This window comes from Catharus ustulatus, chromosome 3 (assembly GCF_009819885.2).
Source record: "Catharus ustulatus isolate bCatUst1 chromosome 3, bCatUst1.pri.v2, whole genome shotgun sequence".
Lineage (NCBI taxonomy): Eukaryota > Metazoa > Chordata > Aves > Passeriformes > Turdidae > Catharus > Catharus ustulatus.
Window position 1 is genome coordinate 20,471,019 of NC_046223.1, and position 17,236 is coordinate 20,488,254.

Sequence of the window (17,236 nt, forward strand, 5' to 3'; positions counted from 1 at the left end):
TCCCCTTCCTAGGCTTGATGTGCCAGCTTCCTCCAGCCCATGGTGGCTCAGAGCACTGTCCTGTGTGACCAGGCACTCTGGGGCTCTTTGGAGCCACTGTGTCCCTTTGTGCCTGGCAGGTCTGCTCTCAGGCTCATTCTGCAGGTGTGAGTTGTGGCAGTCCCTGCCTTTGCTCAGGGGTCAGAATTCAATCAAAAAGATTGTTCCCTGTGACCAAAGGTAACTTTATTTCAACCATTAAGTCAACTCCAGTGTCTGTAAGCACAGAGGAGATGAGTGTGGGCAGGACAGAGCAGGTCATAGACACTGTGGAATCAGCAGGCATTGGCCATCAGGCAAAGGTTGCAGTGCACTGCAGCACAACCTGGATGCTCAAGAAGCAGTTTAAATATTATATGTGCCCATATGGACCAGGATCCAGTCATAGAAGTACTGAGTGGAGCTGTAGACTCCAGGCCGCCTTGCTCTGCCACAGCCTTTTCCCCAGCTGGTCACTCCAACGACCCACCAGGAGTCAGCATTGATGTCCTGGCACATGAGAGGCCCACCGCTGTCACCCTGCAGCAGAGCAGAGAGGATTAAGGTGGTGTTGGTGGCCTCTGTCTGCACTGGGGTTGTCTCCTTTTGTCCCACAGCCCGTGCCAGAGCTGTATTCCAGGCAGAGGAAGGCTCTGCTCAGGGGCTGGAGCCTCCAGAAGCTTGGATGGGAATGGCTTGGGGTAGGGTAGGGTAGGGTTCCCTCTGTCCTCTCTGCACAGGGCTCCTGGATGTGCAGTGGATGAAGGTTTTGCACCAAGACCTCTGGGCTGCCAAGAGCACTAGCTGGGCTTTCTGGGCTTTCTGGCACAGGGGGGCACTGGGCAGGCAGGTGTGGATGGGGAGTGTGTGGGAAGCCCCCACAGCAGTTGGGGGGAGCTGGGGCTGGGAGGGCAAGGCAGGCCCTGGGCTGTGTTGGGGTGGAGGTGCCCGGGCTGCTGGTGCTGCTGGGGGCTGAGGGGCTCATGGCATGCTCCTACCTGGCAGGTGTCGATTTTACCCTGTGGGTAACCAGCACACAAGTTGTGGGAGTGGATTTTCCCTGAGTACCAGAAGGTGCTGTTGCAGAGCTGGACATTGATGAGGCGCACCTTGGCCTCCTGGAGGTGGTCACTTGGGGTTTTATCTGTGAGCACAGAAAGAAAGAAGCCCCCAGCAGCTCCTTCCTGGTTATCCTTCCTTGTCTGGGGGTAATCCTCTTCCCTAGTGTTTGGCTTTCCCTCTGCAGAGGCACTGGGATGCTATGTCCTTGCTGCCTGTGTTTGGAGAGTAGGCCAGGCCCATCTCTGCAGAGGTGTACATCCTGCAGCCTGGCTTTGGCCGCTGATGTGAGGAAGTCCAAACCCCCTCCCCAGTGTGCTGAGCTGACACTGGAATCCCTCTTGGAAACTCACCTTTGGCGGTGACAGCACCCCAGCCAGCAATCCAGCAGTTATTCTCCTGTGACACTGACACTCCTAGGATCGGGTCGGCCACACAGGCCAGCTGGATGTAGGGGCTGCACTGGACAGGCTTGGTCAGTTCCAGCAAGGCAATGTCGTTGCTCATGTCACTTCGCTTATAATTTTCGTGACGTACTAATTTCTTAATTTGGCGCACTTGTACCCCAGGGCCTGGCTGAGTCAACTGGCTGGCCCCAATCACCACGTACACCATGGTGGTGTTACTGGAAAGGAGATGGAGAGAGGGCTGAGGGTGAGCACAGCCGTGTGCCACAGCAGCCCAGCAGTTGCCAGAGCTCTGCTTGGCAAGGCAGAGAGGGAGCTGTGCTCTGGCAGGTGTGAGTGCCCTCACATGCCTTAGGCTGAGGGAATGTCAAGCTGCAGGCGGCTAGGAAGCCTTGGCACAAGGCCAGGCTTCTCCTGAGCAGTGTGGCAGCTGGACTGCCTGAGAGGGAAGGGGATGGGAATAGCAGGTGGAGCTACTGACAGGGCACCTGCTGTGGTTGTGGGGATGTCCCCATTCACTGCTCCTCCTTACAAAATGAGGTCGAAGCAATGGGCTGCTGTGAGGACCCACTCTGCCCTGATGAGGGACCCTCCACAGAAATGCTTTGTGCCTGGTATTCTGGGATGCTGGATGCTGACCATCCAAGGCCAGGCCCCTGGCTTGGCATCTCTGCCACCCACAATGCGTGTTAAGCCATAATCATCAGGTGTGGAGTCAGACACCATGGGTCGGAGCCCGCAGGTCCATCTGCAAGAAGAAAACAATTTCCATGCTGCACCATGGCCTGCTGTGGCTCAGGCCATGGCTCAGGCTGTGGCTCAGGCTGTGGCTCAGGCTGTGGCTCAGGCTGTGGCTCAGGCTGAAGCTCAGCCCTGTGCCCTCCCCACAAGGGCTGGCACGCACAGCAGGCCAGGGCAGCCCTTGGGGTGTGCGTCTGTCCGTGCCAGCACCTGGCTGCTGGCAAGGAACTGAGGCTGCCCCATGGCGGGTGGGAAGCTGGGGCCCGGCCATGGGGGACAGGCGGGCCCTCTTCAGGGAAGGCCCCAGGTGTTGCCATGGCTCCCTCCCAGGGCCTGGGGCCTCTTACCTGCAGTTGTCCCATATCCCGTGTGCCAGCCTGGCCACGGTGAGCAGGACGAGGAGGCCGAGCCGATTCATGGCTGCCAGAGGCACGTGTCAACTGCAAGCACTGAGGGCTCTGTGCAGCAGCACAGCCACAACCGCAATGCCCGCAGCAGCCAGCATATCCTTGGCCCCGGGGCTGATGTCATGGAGGACAGTGTTCCATGTTCTGGGCACTGTGGTGGTCTGTGTCACGGGGCCCACTGCAGGAGCAGTAAATCAGGGAGCAATAGAATGGTTTAGGGTGAAAGGGAGCTTGGAGAGCATGAAGCTCTAACCCTGTGCCATGGACATGGAGGGATAGCACTAGGCATCCCAGGGACGGATAGGGAGGGTCTTGCAGTAGACCTGGTTTTCCAGTGTGTCCTGAGCTTCAGAGCCTTCCTTACACAAACTCATGGCAGTGCCTCAGCACCCTCTCAAACAAGAATTCCTACATATGATCTCATCAAAAACTGCCCTGTGTCACTGTAAAGGCATTGCCCCTTTCAGGACCTCTCCTTGTAGGAAGGCTTATTATTGCTATCTTTAGGCCCCTCTTCTTGCGGGATGAGACTGTGCAGTCTGTGGGGCAGGCAGCTGCTGAGGAATCCATTTGGGGCTGGGAGTGGGGTGTGCAGCTGCAGTGCCAGCTGCAGATTGAGCTCCAGATGGGGGGAACCCAGGACCAGAGGCCGTGAACTGCCCACACTGTGCATGACAGAGGGCACAGGGAGCTGTGGCACCAGCCAGGGATTTGAATGGACACTGAACGCTGCAGCAGGAGCTGGTGGCTCTTTATGGAGCGTGGCATCTGCGAGTCTGCTGGGGGAATCCTGTCTGAGGTTAAATGGGTATGGATACCCATTCTGACTGGGTGAGAGTGGCATGGGTAGGGAATCAAACGGGGCAGCCATTGGCTTGTTGGAGCCACCTGTGCCTCCAGAATGGTCACACAGGGAAGTTTCCTCAGCACATCGGCAGCCCAGATGGGACCCTAGAGAAGTACCCTTGGAGCCTCTCGCCTCCATACATGTAGCTGTTGGCGGCAGATGAGTTCAGCTGGGATCTTTAGTGTGGGAAGTAATCAAAGAGTGAGTGTTACAATTCTGTGCACAGATTCTGTGTAAATTATGAGGGTGGATTTGAGGCTCTCTGCTGGTGTGGCATTTGGTGTAGATTTGGTGAAATCACTGAAAGAGAGGGTGGAGAAGGTGTGTGTGGAATGATCAGTGAGTCTAAGGTGGCCACAGAGGCATTGTGGAGACCCCCATAAGTTGTGAGGTGGCAGGAGTCGAGTGTCTGCTAGAAAGTTCATGTCTCTGCTAAAAGGCTTTTGCAGGCAGGTACAGGGAGAGCCTTGTGCCCCTTATGCCATACAATGGGGGCTATGGCCCCTGGGCACACATAGAAGGGGGTTGAAGTCCCTTCTTGGCATGCAAAAAGGAGTTTCACATGGCTCAAGATGTTTGATGTAATGGGAAATGTCCCTGGTTTAGGTGAGGAGATGTCCATGGCCAAGGCTGTACAGAACTGGGAGAAGTTGTTTGGGCAGCAGAATTTTGCCAAGACAGCACAAAAAGGTTGTTCCAGGATGACTGGGCAGCTCTAAGCTGTCTGCTCGCTGGGCAGAGTAATGGCCATCCCCAACCCTGAGTGACACTCTTGCATTCACTGTCCTTAGTGAGCAGGCAGCTTCTGACATCAGGAAATATTTGAAGGAGCTTATGCCAGGGTGTTGGAGACCAGAACAGATTTGGGGTGGTGGTTCTCAGCACAGCCCACCTTGATTAACGTAAAGGGAAGAATGCCACCTGCTGTGAGACAGGACTCCATTAGCTTGGAATCCAAGAGAATATACTTGGCACATGTCTTCCCCAAGTGAATCCAGGATCATCTACTGTTTCCCCCATGGCCCCAGCTATCAAATTTTGATAGAAAGGGTATAAAGTCATGGGGAGAATTTGTACAGTTATGTAGATGATTTGTTAATTAGTGAATCGTGAAATTTCTTGCCCGTCCTGTGGTGATTATGTGCAGCACTCAGGCAAAGCAGCACACTGAGCTGCAGTTTGTGTCTGTGCACCTGGCTCTTTGATTGCCCCTTCTCTCCATTTGCCAGGCTTATACAGCCCTCTCACCTTCCTCCACTCCTCCCTTTCTCTGCCCTCGTCTCCTCCCAAATATGGAACCAAGTCCAGGGATCTCCCTGGCTCACAGGTTGGCCCTGCCTGTGAACAGCCTTGGTGTTGCAGCTGCTCTTGGCCCACTCCCCTTGGCCTTCCATGGCATTCCTGGTGTGCTCTCCTACTGTTCCTGGCAGATTCCTCTACCCAGGAATGAGCCCAGCTCTTCCTTTGGGTATCTGTGAAGTGTGACCACCCGGCACAGCAATGCCCCTTTACTGCCTGTGAAATCTGGCTGTGCCTCAGGGCACTGGCACTCCAGTCAGGAGCCAGGAGTTTCCCTTGTGATGCCTGGGAGTTTCCCAGGTCTGTTCCCTTTAGCCCAGGCTCACAGCAGGCTCTAATCAGCAGCCCATGTGCCTTTGAGCACCATGTGCAAGGTGTCTGCTTTTATCCTATCCCCTTCCTAGGCTTGATGTGCCAGCTTCCTCCCGCCCATGGTGGCTCAGAGCACTGTCCTCTGTGACCAGGCACTCTGGGGCTCTTTGGAGCCACTGTGTCCCTTTGTGCTCATTCTGCAGTTGCCAATGGTGGCATCCTTGCCTTGCCTTGCCCAGGAGTTGGTGTTGCACAGAAAAGATGGATCCCTGTAACCAAATGTATTTTCCTTGGAACTATTAAGTAAACTCCAGGTTCTGCATGCACAAAGGACAGGTGTGTGGGCAGGACAGAGCAGGCTTTTGACACTGAGGCTGCTTTTGGATCAGCAGGCATTGCCCAGCAGGAAACAGTTGCTGTACACTGAAGCACACCCTGGATGCTGCCCACTCTGATGCTCAAGAAGCATTTTCAATTGTCTCCAGGCCGAGGTGGACCAGGATCCACTCATAGAAGTGTTGAGTGGAGATGTAGACTCCAGGTCGCTGTGCTCTGGCACAGCCTTTTCCCCAGCTGGTCACTCCGACAATCCAGAAGTAGTCGCTGTTTTTCTCTTGGCACATGAGAGGCCCACCGCTGTCACCCTGCAGCAGAGCAGAGAGGATTAAGGTGATGTTGGTGGCCCTTGTCTGCACTGGGGCTGTCTCCTTCTCTCCCACAGCCCCTGCCAGAGCTGTATTCCAGGCAGAGGAAGGCTCTGGTCAGGGGCTGGAGCCTCCAGAAGCTTGGCTGGGAATGGCTTGGGGTAGGGTAGGGTAGGGCTTCCTCTGTCCTCTCTGCACAGGGCTCCTGGATGTGCAGAGGATGGAGGTTTTGCACCAGGACCTCTGGCCTGCCAAGAGCACCAACTGGGCTTTCTGGGCTTTCTGGCACAGGGGGCACTGGGCAGGCAGGTGTGGATGGGGAGTGTGTGGGGAGCCTCCACAGCAGTTGGGGGGAGCTGGGGCTGGGAGGGCAAAGCAGGCCCTGGGCTGTGTTGGGGTGGAGGTGCCTGGGCTGCTGGTGCTGCTGGGGGCTGAGGGGCTCATGGCATGCTCCTACCTGGCAGGTGTCAATGAGGCCCTCTGGGTAACCAGCACACAAGTTGTGGGGGTGGATTTTCCCTGCATACCAGCGGCTACTGTTGCAGAGCTCGAGATCGATGAGCTGGACCTTGGCCTCCTGTAGGATATCACTTGAGTTTTGAGCTGTGAGCAGAGAAAGGAAGAACCCCACTGTATTACCTTGCCAATTCTGGTCCACTGCTTGGGTGGGTAACCCCATTCCTAGGTCTTGGTTTCCTTCTGCAGAGGCACTGGGATGCTGTGTCCCTGCTGCCTGTCTTTGGAGAGTGGGCCAGGTCCATCTCTGCAGCCTGGCTTTGGCCTCTGATGTGGAGAAGCCCAAGCCATATCCCCAGCATGCTGAGCTGGCCCAGGACTTTCTCTTGGGAACTCACCTCTTGCAGTGACAGCACCCCAGCCGGCCACCCAGCAGTTCTCCAGGTCTGACAAACTTAGACTGGGGTCAGCCACGCAGGCCAGCTGAGTGTAGGGGTTGCACTCAACAGGCTTGCTCAGTTGCAGTAAGGCAATGTCATTACTCTTGTCATTTTTATTGTAGTTTTCATGACGTACTAACTTCTTAATTCGGCGCAGTTGTGCTCCAGGTCCTGGTTTAGTCAGCTGGGTGGCCCCAATCACCACATACACATTGCCAAATTTCCTGGAAAGTAGATAGTTTCCAGACCTTGGCTTGGCAAGGCAGAGAGGGATATGTGCTCTAGCAGGTGTGAGTGCTGTCACATGCTAAAGGCTAAGGGAATGTCAAGCTGAAGACTGCTAGGGAGCCTTGGCACAAGCCCAGGCTTCTCCTGAGCAGTGTGGCAGCTGGGCTGCCTGAGAGGGAAGGGGATGGGAATAGCAGGTGGAGCTGTTGACAGGGCACCTGCTGGTGTTGTGGGGATGTTTCCATTTCCAGCATGTCTTTACCTGATGGGGTCGAAGCAGTGGGCTGCTGTGAGGACCCACTCTGTACTGATGAGAGACCCTCCACACAGATGTCTTGTGCCTGGTATAGCAGGATGCTTAAGGCTGACAATCCAGGGCCAGGCCCCTGGCTTGGCATCTGCGCCACCCACAACGCGCGTTGTGTCGTCGACATTATCTAAGTACTCATAGTCATACATCAGGGGTCGGAGCCCACATATCCCTCTGCAAGAAAAAAGCAATTTCCAAGCTGCATCATGGCCTGCTGTGGTTCAGGCTGTGGCTCAGGCTGTGGCTCAGGCTGTGGCTCAGGCTGAAGCTCAGCCCTGTGCCCTCCCCACAAGGACTGGCACGCACAGCAGGCCAGGGCAGCCCTTGGGGTGTGCGTCTGTCCGTGCCAGCACCTGGCTACTGGCAAGGAACTGAGGCTGCCCCATGGCGGGTGGGAAACTGGGGCCCGGCCATGGGGGACAGGCGGGCCCTCTGCAGGGAAGGCCCCAGGTGTTGCCATGGCTCCCTCCCAGGGCCTGGGGCCACTTACCCACAGTTTTCCCATATCCCGTGTGCCAGCCTGGCCACGTTGAGCAGGACGAGGAGGCCGAGCCGATTCATGGCTGCCAGAGGCACGTGTCAGCTGCAAGCACTGAGGGCTCCGTGCAGCAGCACAGCCACAGCCGCAATGCCCGCAGCAGCTGCGCTGCCCGTGGTGCCCTCGGCCCTGGGGCTGATGTCACAGAGGGCTGGGTTCCATGTTCTGGGCACCGTGGGACTCTGTGGAACTCGGGCTACTGGGGGAGGGGCAATATGGGATCAGTGAGCCATAGAAAGGTGTGGAGTGGAAGGGACCTTGGAGATCCTCTAGCTCTGATCCCCTTGCCTTGGGCACAGAGGGATAGCTTGCACTGGAGAAGGCTGCTCAGAGCCTGGCTCAGAAGCTGTCCTTGAACACTTTGAGAAATGGCACATCCACAGCTGCTCTGGGCAATCTATGCCTTTGCCTCAGTACTCTCACAAACAAGAATTTCTATATATGACCTCATCTAAGCTTCTCTCTGTCACTGTAACGCCATTGCCCCAGCCCTTTTAGGACCTGCCCTTGTAAGAAGGCTCACTGCAGCTTTCTTTTGGCACCTCTTCTTGCAGGACGAGGCTGTGCAGTCCGTGAGGCAGGCAGCTGCTGCAGAATCCATTTGGGGCAGGGAGCGGGGGTGTGCAGCTGCAGTGCCAGCTGCAGATTGAGCTCTGGATGGGGGGAACCCAGGACCAGAGGCCGTGAACTGCCCACACTGTGCATGACAGAGGGCACAGGGAGCTGTGGCACCAGCCAGGGATTTGAATGGACACTGAACGCTGCAGCAGGAGCTGGTGGTTCTTTATGGAACATGACATCTGCGAGCCTGCTGGGAGAATCCTGTTTCTGGTTGACTGGGTGAGAGTCGCACAGTTAGGGAATCAAATGGGGCACCATTGGCTTGTTGAAGACACCTGTGCCTCCAGAATGGACACAGAGGTTAGTTTTTGCAGCCCAGATGTGACCTAACTGCACCACTGCTGGAGCATTTGTCAACAGCCTTGGTGTTGTAGCTGCTCTTGGCCCACTCCCCTTGGCCTTCCATGACATTCCTGGTGTGCTCTCCTACTGTTCCCTCCAGGTTCCTCTCCCCAGGAATGAGCCCAGCTCTTCCTTTGAGTAACTGAAGTGTGACCACCTGGCACAGCAATGCCCCTTTACTGCCTGTAAAATCTGGCTGTGCCTCAGGGCACTGGCACTCCAGTCAGGAGCCAGGAGTTTCCCTTGTCATGCCTGGGAGTTTCCCAGGTCTGTTCCCATTAGCCCAGGCTCACAGCAGGCTCTAATCAGCAGCCCATGTGCCTTTGAGCACCACATGCAAGGTGTCTGCTTTTATCCTATCCCCTTCCTAGGCTTGATGTGCCAGCTTCCTCCAGCCATGGTGGCTCAGAGCACTGTCCTCTGTGACCAGGCACTCTGGGGCTCTTTGGAGCCACTGTGTCCCTTTGTGCCTGGCGGGCTCATTCTTCAGGTGCCAATTGTGGCAGTCCTTGCTTTGCCCAGGAGTTGATATTGCACTGAAATGATTGTTCCCTGTGATCATAGGAATCTTTACTCCAACACCCAAGTCATCACTAGTGTCTCCTCTCACAGAGGACAGGTGTGTGGGTGGGACAGAGCAGGCTTTTGACACTGAGGCTGATTTTGGATCAGAAGTTATTGCCTAGCAGGAAACAGTTGCTGTGCACCGCAAGGTGCCCTGAATTCTGCCCACACTGCCGTTCAGGAAGCATTTTCAAATGGACTCAGTCCCATCTGGGCCAGGATCCAGTCATAGAAGTACTGAGTGGAGGTGTAGACTCCAGGCAGCCTTTCTCTGGCGCAGCCTCTTCCCCAGCTGGTTATTCCAACAACCCACCAGGAGTCAGCATTCATGTCCTGGCACATGAGAGGCCCACCACTGTCACCCTGCAGCAGAGCAGAGAGGATTAAGGTGATGTTGGTGGCCTCTGTCTGCACTGGGGCTGTCTCCTTCTGTCCCACAGCCCGTGCCAGAGCTGTATTCCAGGCAGAGGAAGGCTCTGGTCAGGGGCTGGAGCCTCCAGAAGCTTGGCTGGGAATGGCTTGGGGTAGGGTAGGGTAGGGCTCCCTCTGTCCTCTCTGCACAGGGCTCCTGGATGTGCAGAGGATGGACATTTGGCACCTGGCCCTCTGAGCTGCCAAGATCACCAGCTGGGCTTTCTGGGCTTTCTGGCACAGGGGGGCACTGGGCAGGCAGGTGGGGATGGGGAGTGTGTGGGAAGCCCCCACAGCAGTTGGGGGGAGCTGGGGCTGGGAGGGCAAAGCAGGCCCTGGGCTGTGTTGGGGTGGAGGTGCCCGGGCTGCTGGTGCTGCTGGGGGCTGAGGGGCTCATGGCATGCTCCTACCTGGCAGGTGTCGATTTTGCCCCGTCGGTAACCAGCGCACAAGTTGTGGGGGTGGATTTTCCCTGCATACCAGCGGCTACTGTTGCAGAGCTGGAGATCGATGAGTCGGACTTTGGCCTCCTGCAGGCGATCACTTGAGTTTTGAGCTGTGAGCAGAGAAAGGAATAAGCCACTGGCAGCTGCATCCCACTTCTCCTCCCCCATCTGATGGGAGTCCCTACCCTAGTGTTTGGCTTTCCCTCTGCAGATCCACTGGGATGCTGTGTCCCTGCTGCCTGTCTTTGGGGCCTCTGCCAGGCCCATCTCTGCAGAGGCATACACCCTGCAGCCTGGCTTTGGCTGCTGATGTGGGGAAGCCCAAAACCTTTCCCCAGTGTGCTGAGCTTGCTCTGCAGGCATGAGTCCCTCTTGAGAAATCACCTCCTTCTGTGGTTGTACCCCAGCCAGCAATCCAGCAGTTTTGCAGCTCTGAAACTCTTACAGTGGGGTCAGCCACACAGGCTAGCTGGATGTAAGGATTGCACTTGACAGGCTTGTTCAGTTCCAGCAAAGCTATGTCATTCGTTATATCGCTTTCGTTGTAGTTTTCGTGGGGAAGTAGCTTCTTAATCTTGCGCACCTGAGCCCCAGGGCCAGGCTGAGTCAACTGGGTGGCCCCAATCACCACATTCAGGATGCCAATTTTCCTAGAAAGGAGATGGAGAGAGGGCTGAGGGTGAGCACAGCTGTGTGCCACAGTAGCCCAGCAGTTGCCAGAGCTCTGCTTGGCAAGGCAGAGAGGGAGCTGTGCTCTGGCAGGTGCGAGTGCCCTCACATGCCTTAGGCTGAGGGAATGTCAAGCTGAAGGCTGCTAGGAAGCCTTGGCACAAGGCCAGGCTTCTCCTGAGCAGTGTGGCAGCTGGGCTGAGAGGGAAGGGGATGGGAATAGCAGGTGGAGCTGCTGACAGGGCACCTGCTGGTGTTGATGGCATGTCCCCGTTCCTTGCCTCTTCTTACTTAATGAGGTCAAAGCAATGGGCTGCTGTGAGGACCCAGTCTGAAGAGATGAGAGACCCTCCACACCAATGTTTATTACTGCCTGGTATCCAGGGATGCTGGATGCTGACCATCCAAGGCCAGGCCCCTGGCTTGGCATCTCTGCCACCCACAATGCGTGTTAAGCCATAGTCATCAGGTGTGGAGTCAGACACCATGGGTCGGAGCCCGCAGGTCCATCTGCAAAAAGAAAACAATTTCCATGCTGCTTCACGGCCTGCTGTGGCTCAGGCTGTGGCCCAGGCTGTGGCTCAGGCTGTGGCTCAGGCTGTGGCTCAGGCTGTGGCCCAGGCTGTGGCTCAGGCTGTGGCTCAGGCTGTGGCTCAGGCTGAAGCTCTGCCCTGTGCCCTCCCCACAAGGGCTGGCACGCACAGCAGGCCAGGGCAGCCCTTGGGGTGTGCGTCTGTCCGTGCCAGCACCTGGCTGCTGGCAAGGAACTGAGGCTGCCCCATGGCGGGTGGGAAGCTGGGGCCCGGCCATGGGGGACAGGCGGGCCCTCTGCAGGGAAGGCCCCAGGTGTTGCCGTGGCTCCCTCCCAGGTTCTGGGGCCACTTACCCACAGTTGTTCCATATCCCGTGTGCCAGCCTGGCCACGGTGAGCAGGACGAGGAGGCCGAGCCGATTCATGGCTGCCAGAGGCACGTGTCAGCTGCAAGCACTGAGGGCTCCGTGCAGCAGCACAGCCACAGCCGCAATGCCCGCAGCAGCTGCGCTGCCCGTGGTGCCCTCGGCCCTGGGGCTGATGTCACAGAGGGCTGGGTTTCGTGTTCTGGACACCCTGGGGCTCTGCGGCACGGGGGCCCATGGAGGGAGGAACAACATTGAATCAATGAACCATAGAATGCTTTGGGGTGAATGTGACCTTGGAGATCATCTAGGTCTGACCCTCTTGCCTTTGGGACAGGGGTATAGCTTTCAGTCGACCTGATTGCTCAGAGCCTGGATCAGAAACTTTTTCTCAAGCACTTTGAGAAATGGGGCATCCACAGCTGCAGTGGGCAAGCCATGTTTGTGCCTCAGCAACCTCACAGTTAAGAATTTCTTCCTAATACCTAATGTGAACCCACTCTGTCTCATTTTGAAGCCTTTTCCTCTTATAATTTCTTGTGTTGACTCAAACAAATCATTACCTGCATTTCATAAAATGGAAATCGTTATGTAGTCTAATTATCTATTTTTGTAAACTGCATTTGGCTGTTGTTCAGCAGGACATACGCCAATGCAAATTATTATTCTTACTGGAAATGTGTTGTTAATTTTGGCTATTAAGTGTTTATCTGCGTGTCTTTAGGAACTTCACTTAAAACTATCTCAGATGTTTTTCAAAGTAGTTTTGTTTTCTGTAGCCATCCATATATGTATAATGAATCACTAAAACTTAATAACTACTGAAGTTCTAACAAACACACAAAGGTTTATTCTCAGTGTTAATGAGAGTTTATCTGTACTCAAGCCTGTCTTGAAATATCAGGTTATTTACTGAGTATTCATTACCTTATTTTATGTTTTCATTGGTATCTTGGTAGCTCTTGACTTCTTCATGTACAGCAAACCAGACAGGGATACAGCAGTCTTACACTGTTCACTATTCTCTAATGAGGAAAATTTTCATAATGTGATGAAAGCTTCACTAAAGAATGACAAACCATGTTGTTAATTTAATTTCTTGCATACTCTTTATTAATTCAGTTGACATAACTAGTGACTGTGCATGCTACAATTCTAAAATGTCATTAAATAGTTTTCTTCACAGGTTTCCAAGTTTAATTAGAGCATCTGCAAATTAACCAGCCTCTTGTCTCAACTTTTCCCACACTGTGACCTTGTTTTTTAAGAATATCCTTTTTATTGCTCCACATCATATAATTCTATGCCTGTTTGGAAAAACAGGACTGAACAACTCTGTATTGAACAACCACAGGATTATTCATCTGTTTAAATTCAAGTCTAACCTGTGTACTGCCTGAGGAACCACAGATTTGAAACGTAAACACAAAATGTTCCTGTAGTCACCATGAGCAAAATTACTGAGCCCTGATTACTTGTCCTGGGTACAGAGAACAAGACAGATTGAGTTTCTAGCAGTCTTTAATTCAATACCACCTACCTCATTGTGGGGCTGTGGTTTCAGCAGGAAATCTGGGGTGTTGGAAGCTGAAAGCTCCTCATCTTTTTGCCAGGCTTGTGGAAGTGGCCGGGACCGCGTGGCTGCTTGGCACCCAGATAAAGCCGCCACGGCCACTGTAGAGTTCCATTTCTGCCACCTCAGGCATATTAATATAGAATTAATTATTCATTGTGACGTATTATTAGATTATTAGATGAAAGTTCTTAACCAGTGCAAAAGTTAAAACTACTAGTAGTGTATAGTACAAGGTATATAGTGCACTATATCAAAGCAATTGCATTAAAGGTAGCAAAAAGAAACAATGCCAGGCTCCCTCTCTTCAGGAAGTGTTTGTGTTTGCTCCATGCTGAATACCCTCTTACAGGTAATGCCTCTTTTGTGCCCTCTTTTATTGGTACTGTGTTTATTACAAGTTTTTCAGTAAAATTGGGATTCCTGCTTGTGGTCTCTTCAAGTGTTTTGCTGCTTGTTGGAAGAGGGTGGAGGAGGAGGTGCAGTTCAGTGGGGTTAACCTTCCTGCTGGGTTTTAAACCAGTACATCACTACAACAAAATAGAACACCTGAAGACATTACAGAGTCGCCAGGGTAAATTAAAGCCAGTTTCTTTGCATATCTCACAAGAGATTTTCTGGAGTTTATAACCTGTTACGGTCTGTGCCTTTAGGACAATCCAACCGGAGCCCAGTTTGGCATGAAACTTCTCTTCGTAAAAATTGCTTTAATCTTTGAAGGTATTTAAAGACCACATAGAAGATCCAAGCAAACTTGGAGAGTAACTTAGACCGTCTCAGTTGTTTCTGCTTTTAGCTCCGCAAGATACATCGTTATCTATCACATAAAAGAGGCCTGTGAGAAAACAAGAAACAGAATTCTTATATATATATGTGAGTGTGTGTGTACTTATAAGGGCCAGACAAGTAAGATCCATTAAAAAATTTGTCAAGTCTTATGCACAGGGGAATTTGTGTTTCCTTGGGGCCGAGAAAACATCTCTTGATGTTCTTCCCACACATTCTTTTTTCTCCTTACCCGAAGAGGAGGTTTTGGAGGCTGCAGGTCAGCTCTCAGCATTGTGCCAACGTCACTCCACAGCAAATCTCAAGCATCATAATCGCTGCTCTCACTCAGATGCCGCAGTGTCCAGAGGAGGAATAGAAATGGGTTGACATTAAATACAAATAAAAGCTTTGTATTTGCAAGAGCAACCAAGACTGAAAGAAACCCTCTTCTCACTAACCCTAAAAGGTGTTTTCTATTCATCAAAGTAACATGGGGGTTTTGGACCGTGATGGTTCATCAGTAGGCCTGGACGGTGAAATCCAGCTGAGAGAGTTGGGGTTGTTTATCCTGAAATAAAGGTTGAGGGGTGACCTCACGGCTCTCTGGGAGGAACCTGTGGGAAGGGGCGATGGCCTCTTTCCCCAGGCAGCTAGTGACAAGAGTAAATGGCCTCAAGCTGCACCAGAGAAGGCTTAGGTTGGACACGGGGAGGAATTGCCTCACAGAAAGTGTGACTAAACATTGGAATGGGCTGCCCAGCAGGGAGGTCCGCCCAGCAGGGAGGGCCGTCCCTCAGCCCGTCCCTCAGCCCGTCCCCCTCGCATGCGCCGTGCGGGGCCGCGCCGGGCCGCAGGGAAGTGCCCGAGCGTTTCCGGGTTGGGTGGCGGCGGCGCCACCGTCACCGGGAGCATGTCCTGCGCCCTCGTCCCCTTCGCCCACTTCCAGGACCTGGAGCTGGCCCGCGACTTCCTGAGCCCGCACCGCCGCCAGGGCAGCGCCGCGGCCGGCAAGGAGAGCGGTGAGTCGGGCCCGGCCGCGGGCTGTCCCTGCGGGCCCTCGGCTGGCGGTGGCCGTGCTAGCCCGGCGCTCGGTCGGTGTCGCGCCGTCGCTGCCACATCGTCACCTGCCCAGTCCGGCTTCGTTACAGGCGCCCAGCTGTTCGCAGGTGTCGCTCCTTATCCCGAAGTGTGGCGGCGAAGTTCTTTGGCCGCTGACTCTGCGTGCCCCAAACTTTAAAAGTTTGTGGGTTTCTTGCTGGGAGTGCCGTCGTGTGAAGACGCTCTCATAAAGACAACACGCGTTGTGCGTGCAACGTTATCTAGGAGTGCAGAACGTGCTGAAAGTGTACTGAAGGTTTGACTTGGCGGCTTAAATTAAATTACAACAAATCTTGAAGTGATGCTGTGTGAGGCTGAGCTGCCTGACACACAGGCTGCATTCTCAACAGATCCATGTTAGGATAGAAATCCTAGATAGATAGATCCATCCAGGATAGAAACCACAGGGAATTGAAACACTGTTTGGTGTTTTTGTTACCGCATATTGTGTTCACTGAACGCTGTGTGTGTATAGATATAAACCTCCCAATATATACAAACTATACCTGGCTGATGTTTTTTTTTTTGTTTTGTCAACAGTAGGGAAGGAAAGTAGCTGAAGAGTTGATGAGGATGCTTGTAAAAATCCTCACAGCTGTGGACAGAGCTTTAAGAGAAAACATCGAGGTGCTAATTTTAAAAGCTTAAAATGCCAATGGGAGAATTGGAGGGGAGATCATAGGATAGTTTGTGTTTAAAGTGGCCTTTAGAGTTAATCTTGCCCAACCCCCTGCCATGAGCAGGGACACTTTTCACCAGCCCAGGCTGCTCACAGCTCCCTCCAGCCTGTCTTTGAACACTTCCAGAGATGGGGTGTCCACAGCTTCTCTGTGCCAGTGCCTCATCTTCTTTATTATAAAAAAAAATCTTCCCGATATACAATATAAATCTATTCCCCATTTAAAACCATTAGTCCTTGTCATATAACTACAGGTTCTGCAAAAAAGATGGCACAACAGTTGTTAAAAACTTCTAAAAGTGCATTATATGTTCAGCTAGTTAATTTTGCCACTAAAACTTCTGTGTGCAAAACTTTTGGTAGAAAACTGTTTTCTGCTGCCGCTTGTTCTGTGACTCTAATAGTTTTTGAAAAATGCATAACAAGTTCCACATGGCTTTTCTTTGGTATAATCTGTATCTAAAGGAGGGATTCTGGAAGCAGAAGGCTTCTGTTAGTATGTCTTGAATTCTGAAGATAAAAGCAAAGGATTGGAATGTGTCTGTGTTTCTAAAAGTGGGTGTTGAAAGAAATTAAAATATTTTTCTCTTGGTGGTACATGAGAGGCGTTTGTGTAAAATAACTTGGATATTTTATTTTAGTGGATTTATCTAATGGCAGTCATTAAAAGAAAATATTTAGTATGTTGCAAAAGTACAAAAATAAAAGAAGCAGAGAAAATGCATGTTCAAAAATGTGCTGCTGTTCCATTTTAATGAGTGGGCTGTCTTCTGGACTATTTTTATATTTGCTTATTCAGTCATTGAGGCAGAAGCAAGTGTTTTTCGAAATAATGCTCATTTAGATTCATTGAAATATTTTGGATTTGTGCCTGTAACTTTTTGCTACCACAGCTGTTCTCATGGTTCAGGATAAATAAGTATAAATGCCAGCGAGCAAGTGAGAGTTCCCAAAGTGATTTAGACATAAGATTGTAATTTAGTGGTTTTCAGCAGAAATTCTTGGTGCATTTGTGTTTGACAAGGGAAAAATGCTGCTGCAACTTGTGGAGGTATCTTAAATTAGAAGTGAGTAAATTGTGCTTTTTATCAGGGAATACTTTGCTAGAAACTCTTCTGTTGACAGAAGGTACTGTTTTAAAACAGTTGTTTAATAAGGTTGCATATTTAAAAACTTGGATTTTAATATATTTTTATATTTTTACTCTGTTGGGAAAAATAATATCTAGGGTTTTTTTACTAATAAGTTACAAGATGATGTCAATTTGCTTTCAAATCCAACTTTAGAACTAAACTTAAACTGTTCATTATTATGCAAACAGTTATACAAATGACAGCAAACACATGTCAAAACTCTTAGGTATTTTTTTATTTTTGCCTGGGACAAGAACTTTTCATTTACTTTATTTTTTTTAAAGCTATGGTTCATGTGTGGGAAAACTCTTGCCAGTATTTAATGGTCG

General features: G+C 52.1%; 4 protein-coding genes across 6 annotated transcripts in view; 1 reads left to right on the plus strand and 3 right to left on the minus strand.

Annotated features, from left to right (window-relative positions):
• Nucleotides 1-372: 372 nt before the first annotated feature.
• Nucleotides 373-2,643, minus strand: LOC116994485 (acrosin-like). Its single transcript, XM_033056224.1, is given in 5 exon segments — nt 373-558; nt 1,017-1,162; nt 1,431-1,702; nt 2,017-2,232; nt 2,573-2,643. Coding segments are annotated over 5 exon segments (891 nt in total).
• A 2,905-nt stretch (nt 2,644-5,548) lies between these two features.
• LOC116993344 (acrosin-like) lies at nt 5,549-7,554 on the minus strand. The gene is made up of 5 exons (XM_033053741.1): nt 7,475-7,554; nt 7,121-7,342; nt 6,589-6,854; nt 6,192-6,337; nt 5,549-5,734 (listed from the first exon to the last, which is right to left on the minus strand). The coding sequence occupies exons 1-5, from the start codon at nt 7,552-7,554 to the stop codon at nt 5,549-5,551; spliced, it is 900 nt and encodes a 299-aa protein (XP_032909632.1).
• A 1,856-nt stretch (nt 7,555-9,410) lies between these two features.
• Nucleotides 9,411-11,716, minus strand: LOC116993345 (acrosin-like). Its single transcript, XM_033053742.1, has 5 exons — nt 11,646-11,716; nt 11,051-11,269; nt 10,475-10,740; nt 10,055-10,200; nt 9,411-9,596 (listed from the first exon to the last, which is right to left on the minus strand). Exons 1-5 carry the CDS (start codon nt 11,714-11,716, stop codon nt 9,411-9,413), a joined length of 888 nt encoding a protein of 295 aa, XP_032909633.1.
• Nucleotides 11,717-14,835: 3,119 nt separating this feature from the next.
• Nucleotides 14,836-17,236, plus strand: part of RAB3GAP2 (RAB3 GTPase activating non-catalytic protein subunit 2) — a 41,846-nt gene continuing 39,445 nt past the window's right edge. For all 3 annotated transcript variants that reach the window (XM_033054027.2, XM_033054030.1, XM_033054028.2), the window contains exon 1: nt 14,836-15,016. In XM_033054027.2, coding sequence (XP_032909918.1) covers nt 14,908-15,016 — 109 coding nt within the window. In that variant the 5' untranslated portion in view covers nt 14,836-14,907. The remainder of the gene's footprint in view (nt 15,017-17,236) is intronic.

Coding starts and splice junctions, on each gene's coding strand:
- LOC116993345 (XM_033053742.1), bottom strand. CDS start 11,716: ATGAATCGGCTCGGCCTCCTCGTCCTGCTCACCGTGGCCAGGCTGGCA. Junction 10,741..11,050: donor CATTGCTTTGACCTCATTAA/GTAAGAAGAGGC, acceptor TCTCCTTTCTAG/GAAAATTGGCATCCTGAATG. Junction 9,597..10,054: donor GCAAAATCGACACCTGCCAG/GTAGGAGCATGC, acceptor GCTCTGCTGCAG/GGTGACAGTGGTGGGCCTCT.
- LOC116993344 (XM_033053741.1), bottom strand. CDS start 7,554: ATGGGGCAGCCTCAGTTCCTTGCCAGTAGCCAGGTGCTGGCACGGACA. Junction 6,855..7,120: donor CACTGCTTCGACCCCATCAG/GTAAAGACATGC, acceptor TCTACTTTCCAG/GAAATTTGGCAATGTGTATG. Junction 5,735..6,191: donor GCCTCATTGACACCTGCCAG/GTAGGAGCATGC, acceptor GCTCTGCTGCAG/GGTGACAGCGGTGGGCCTCT.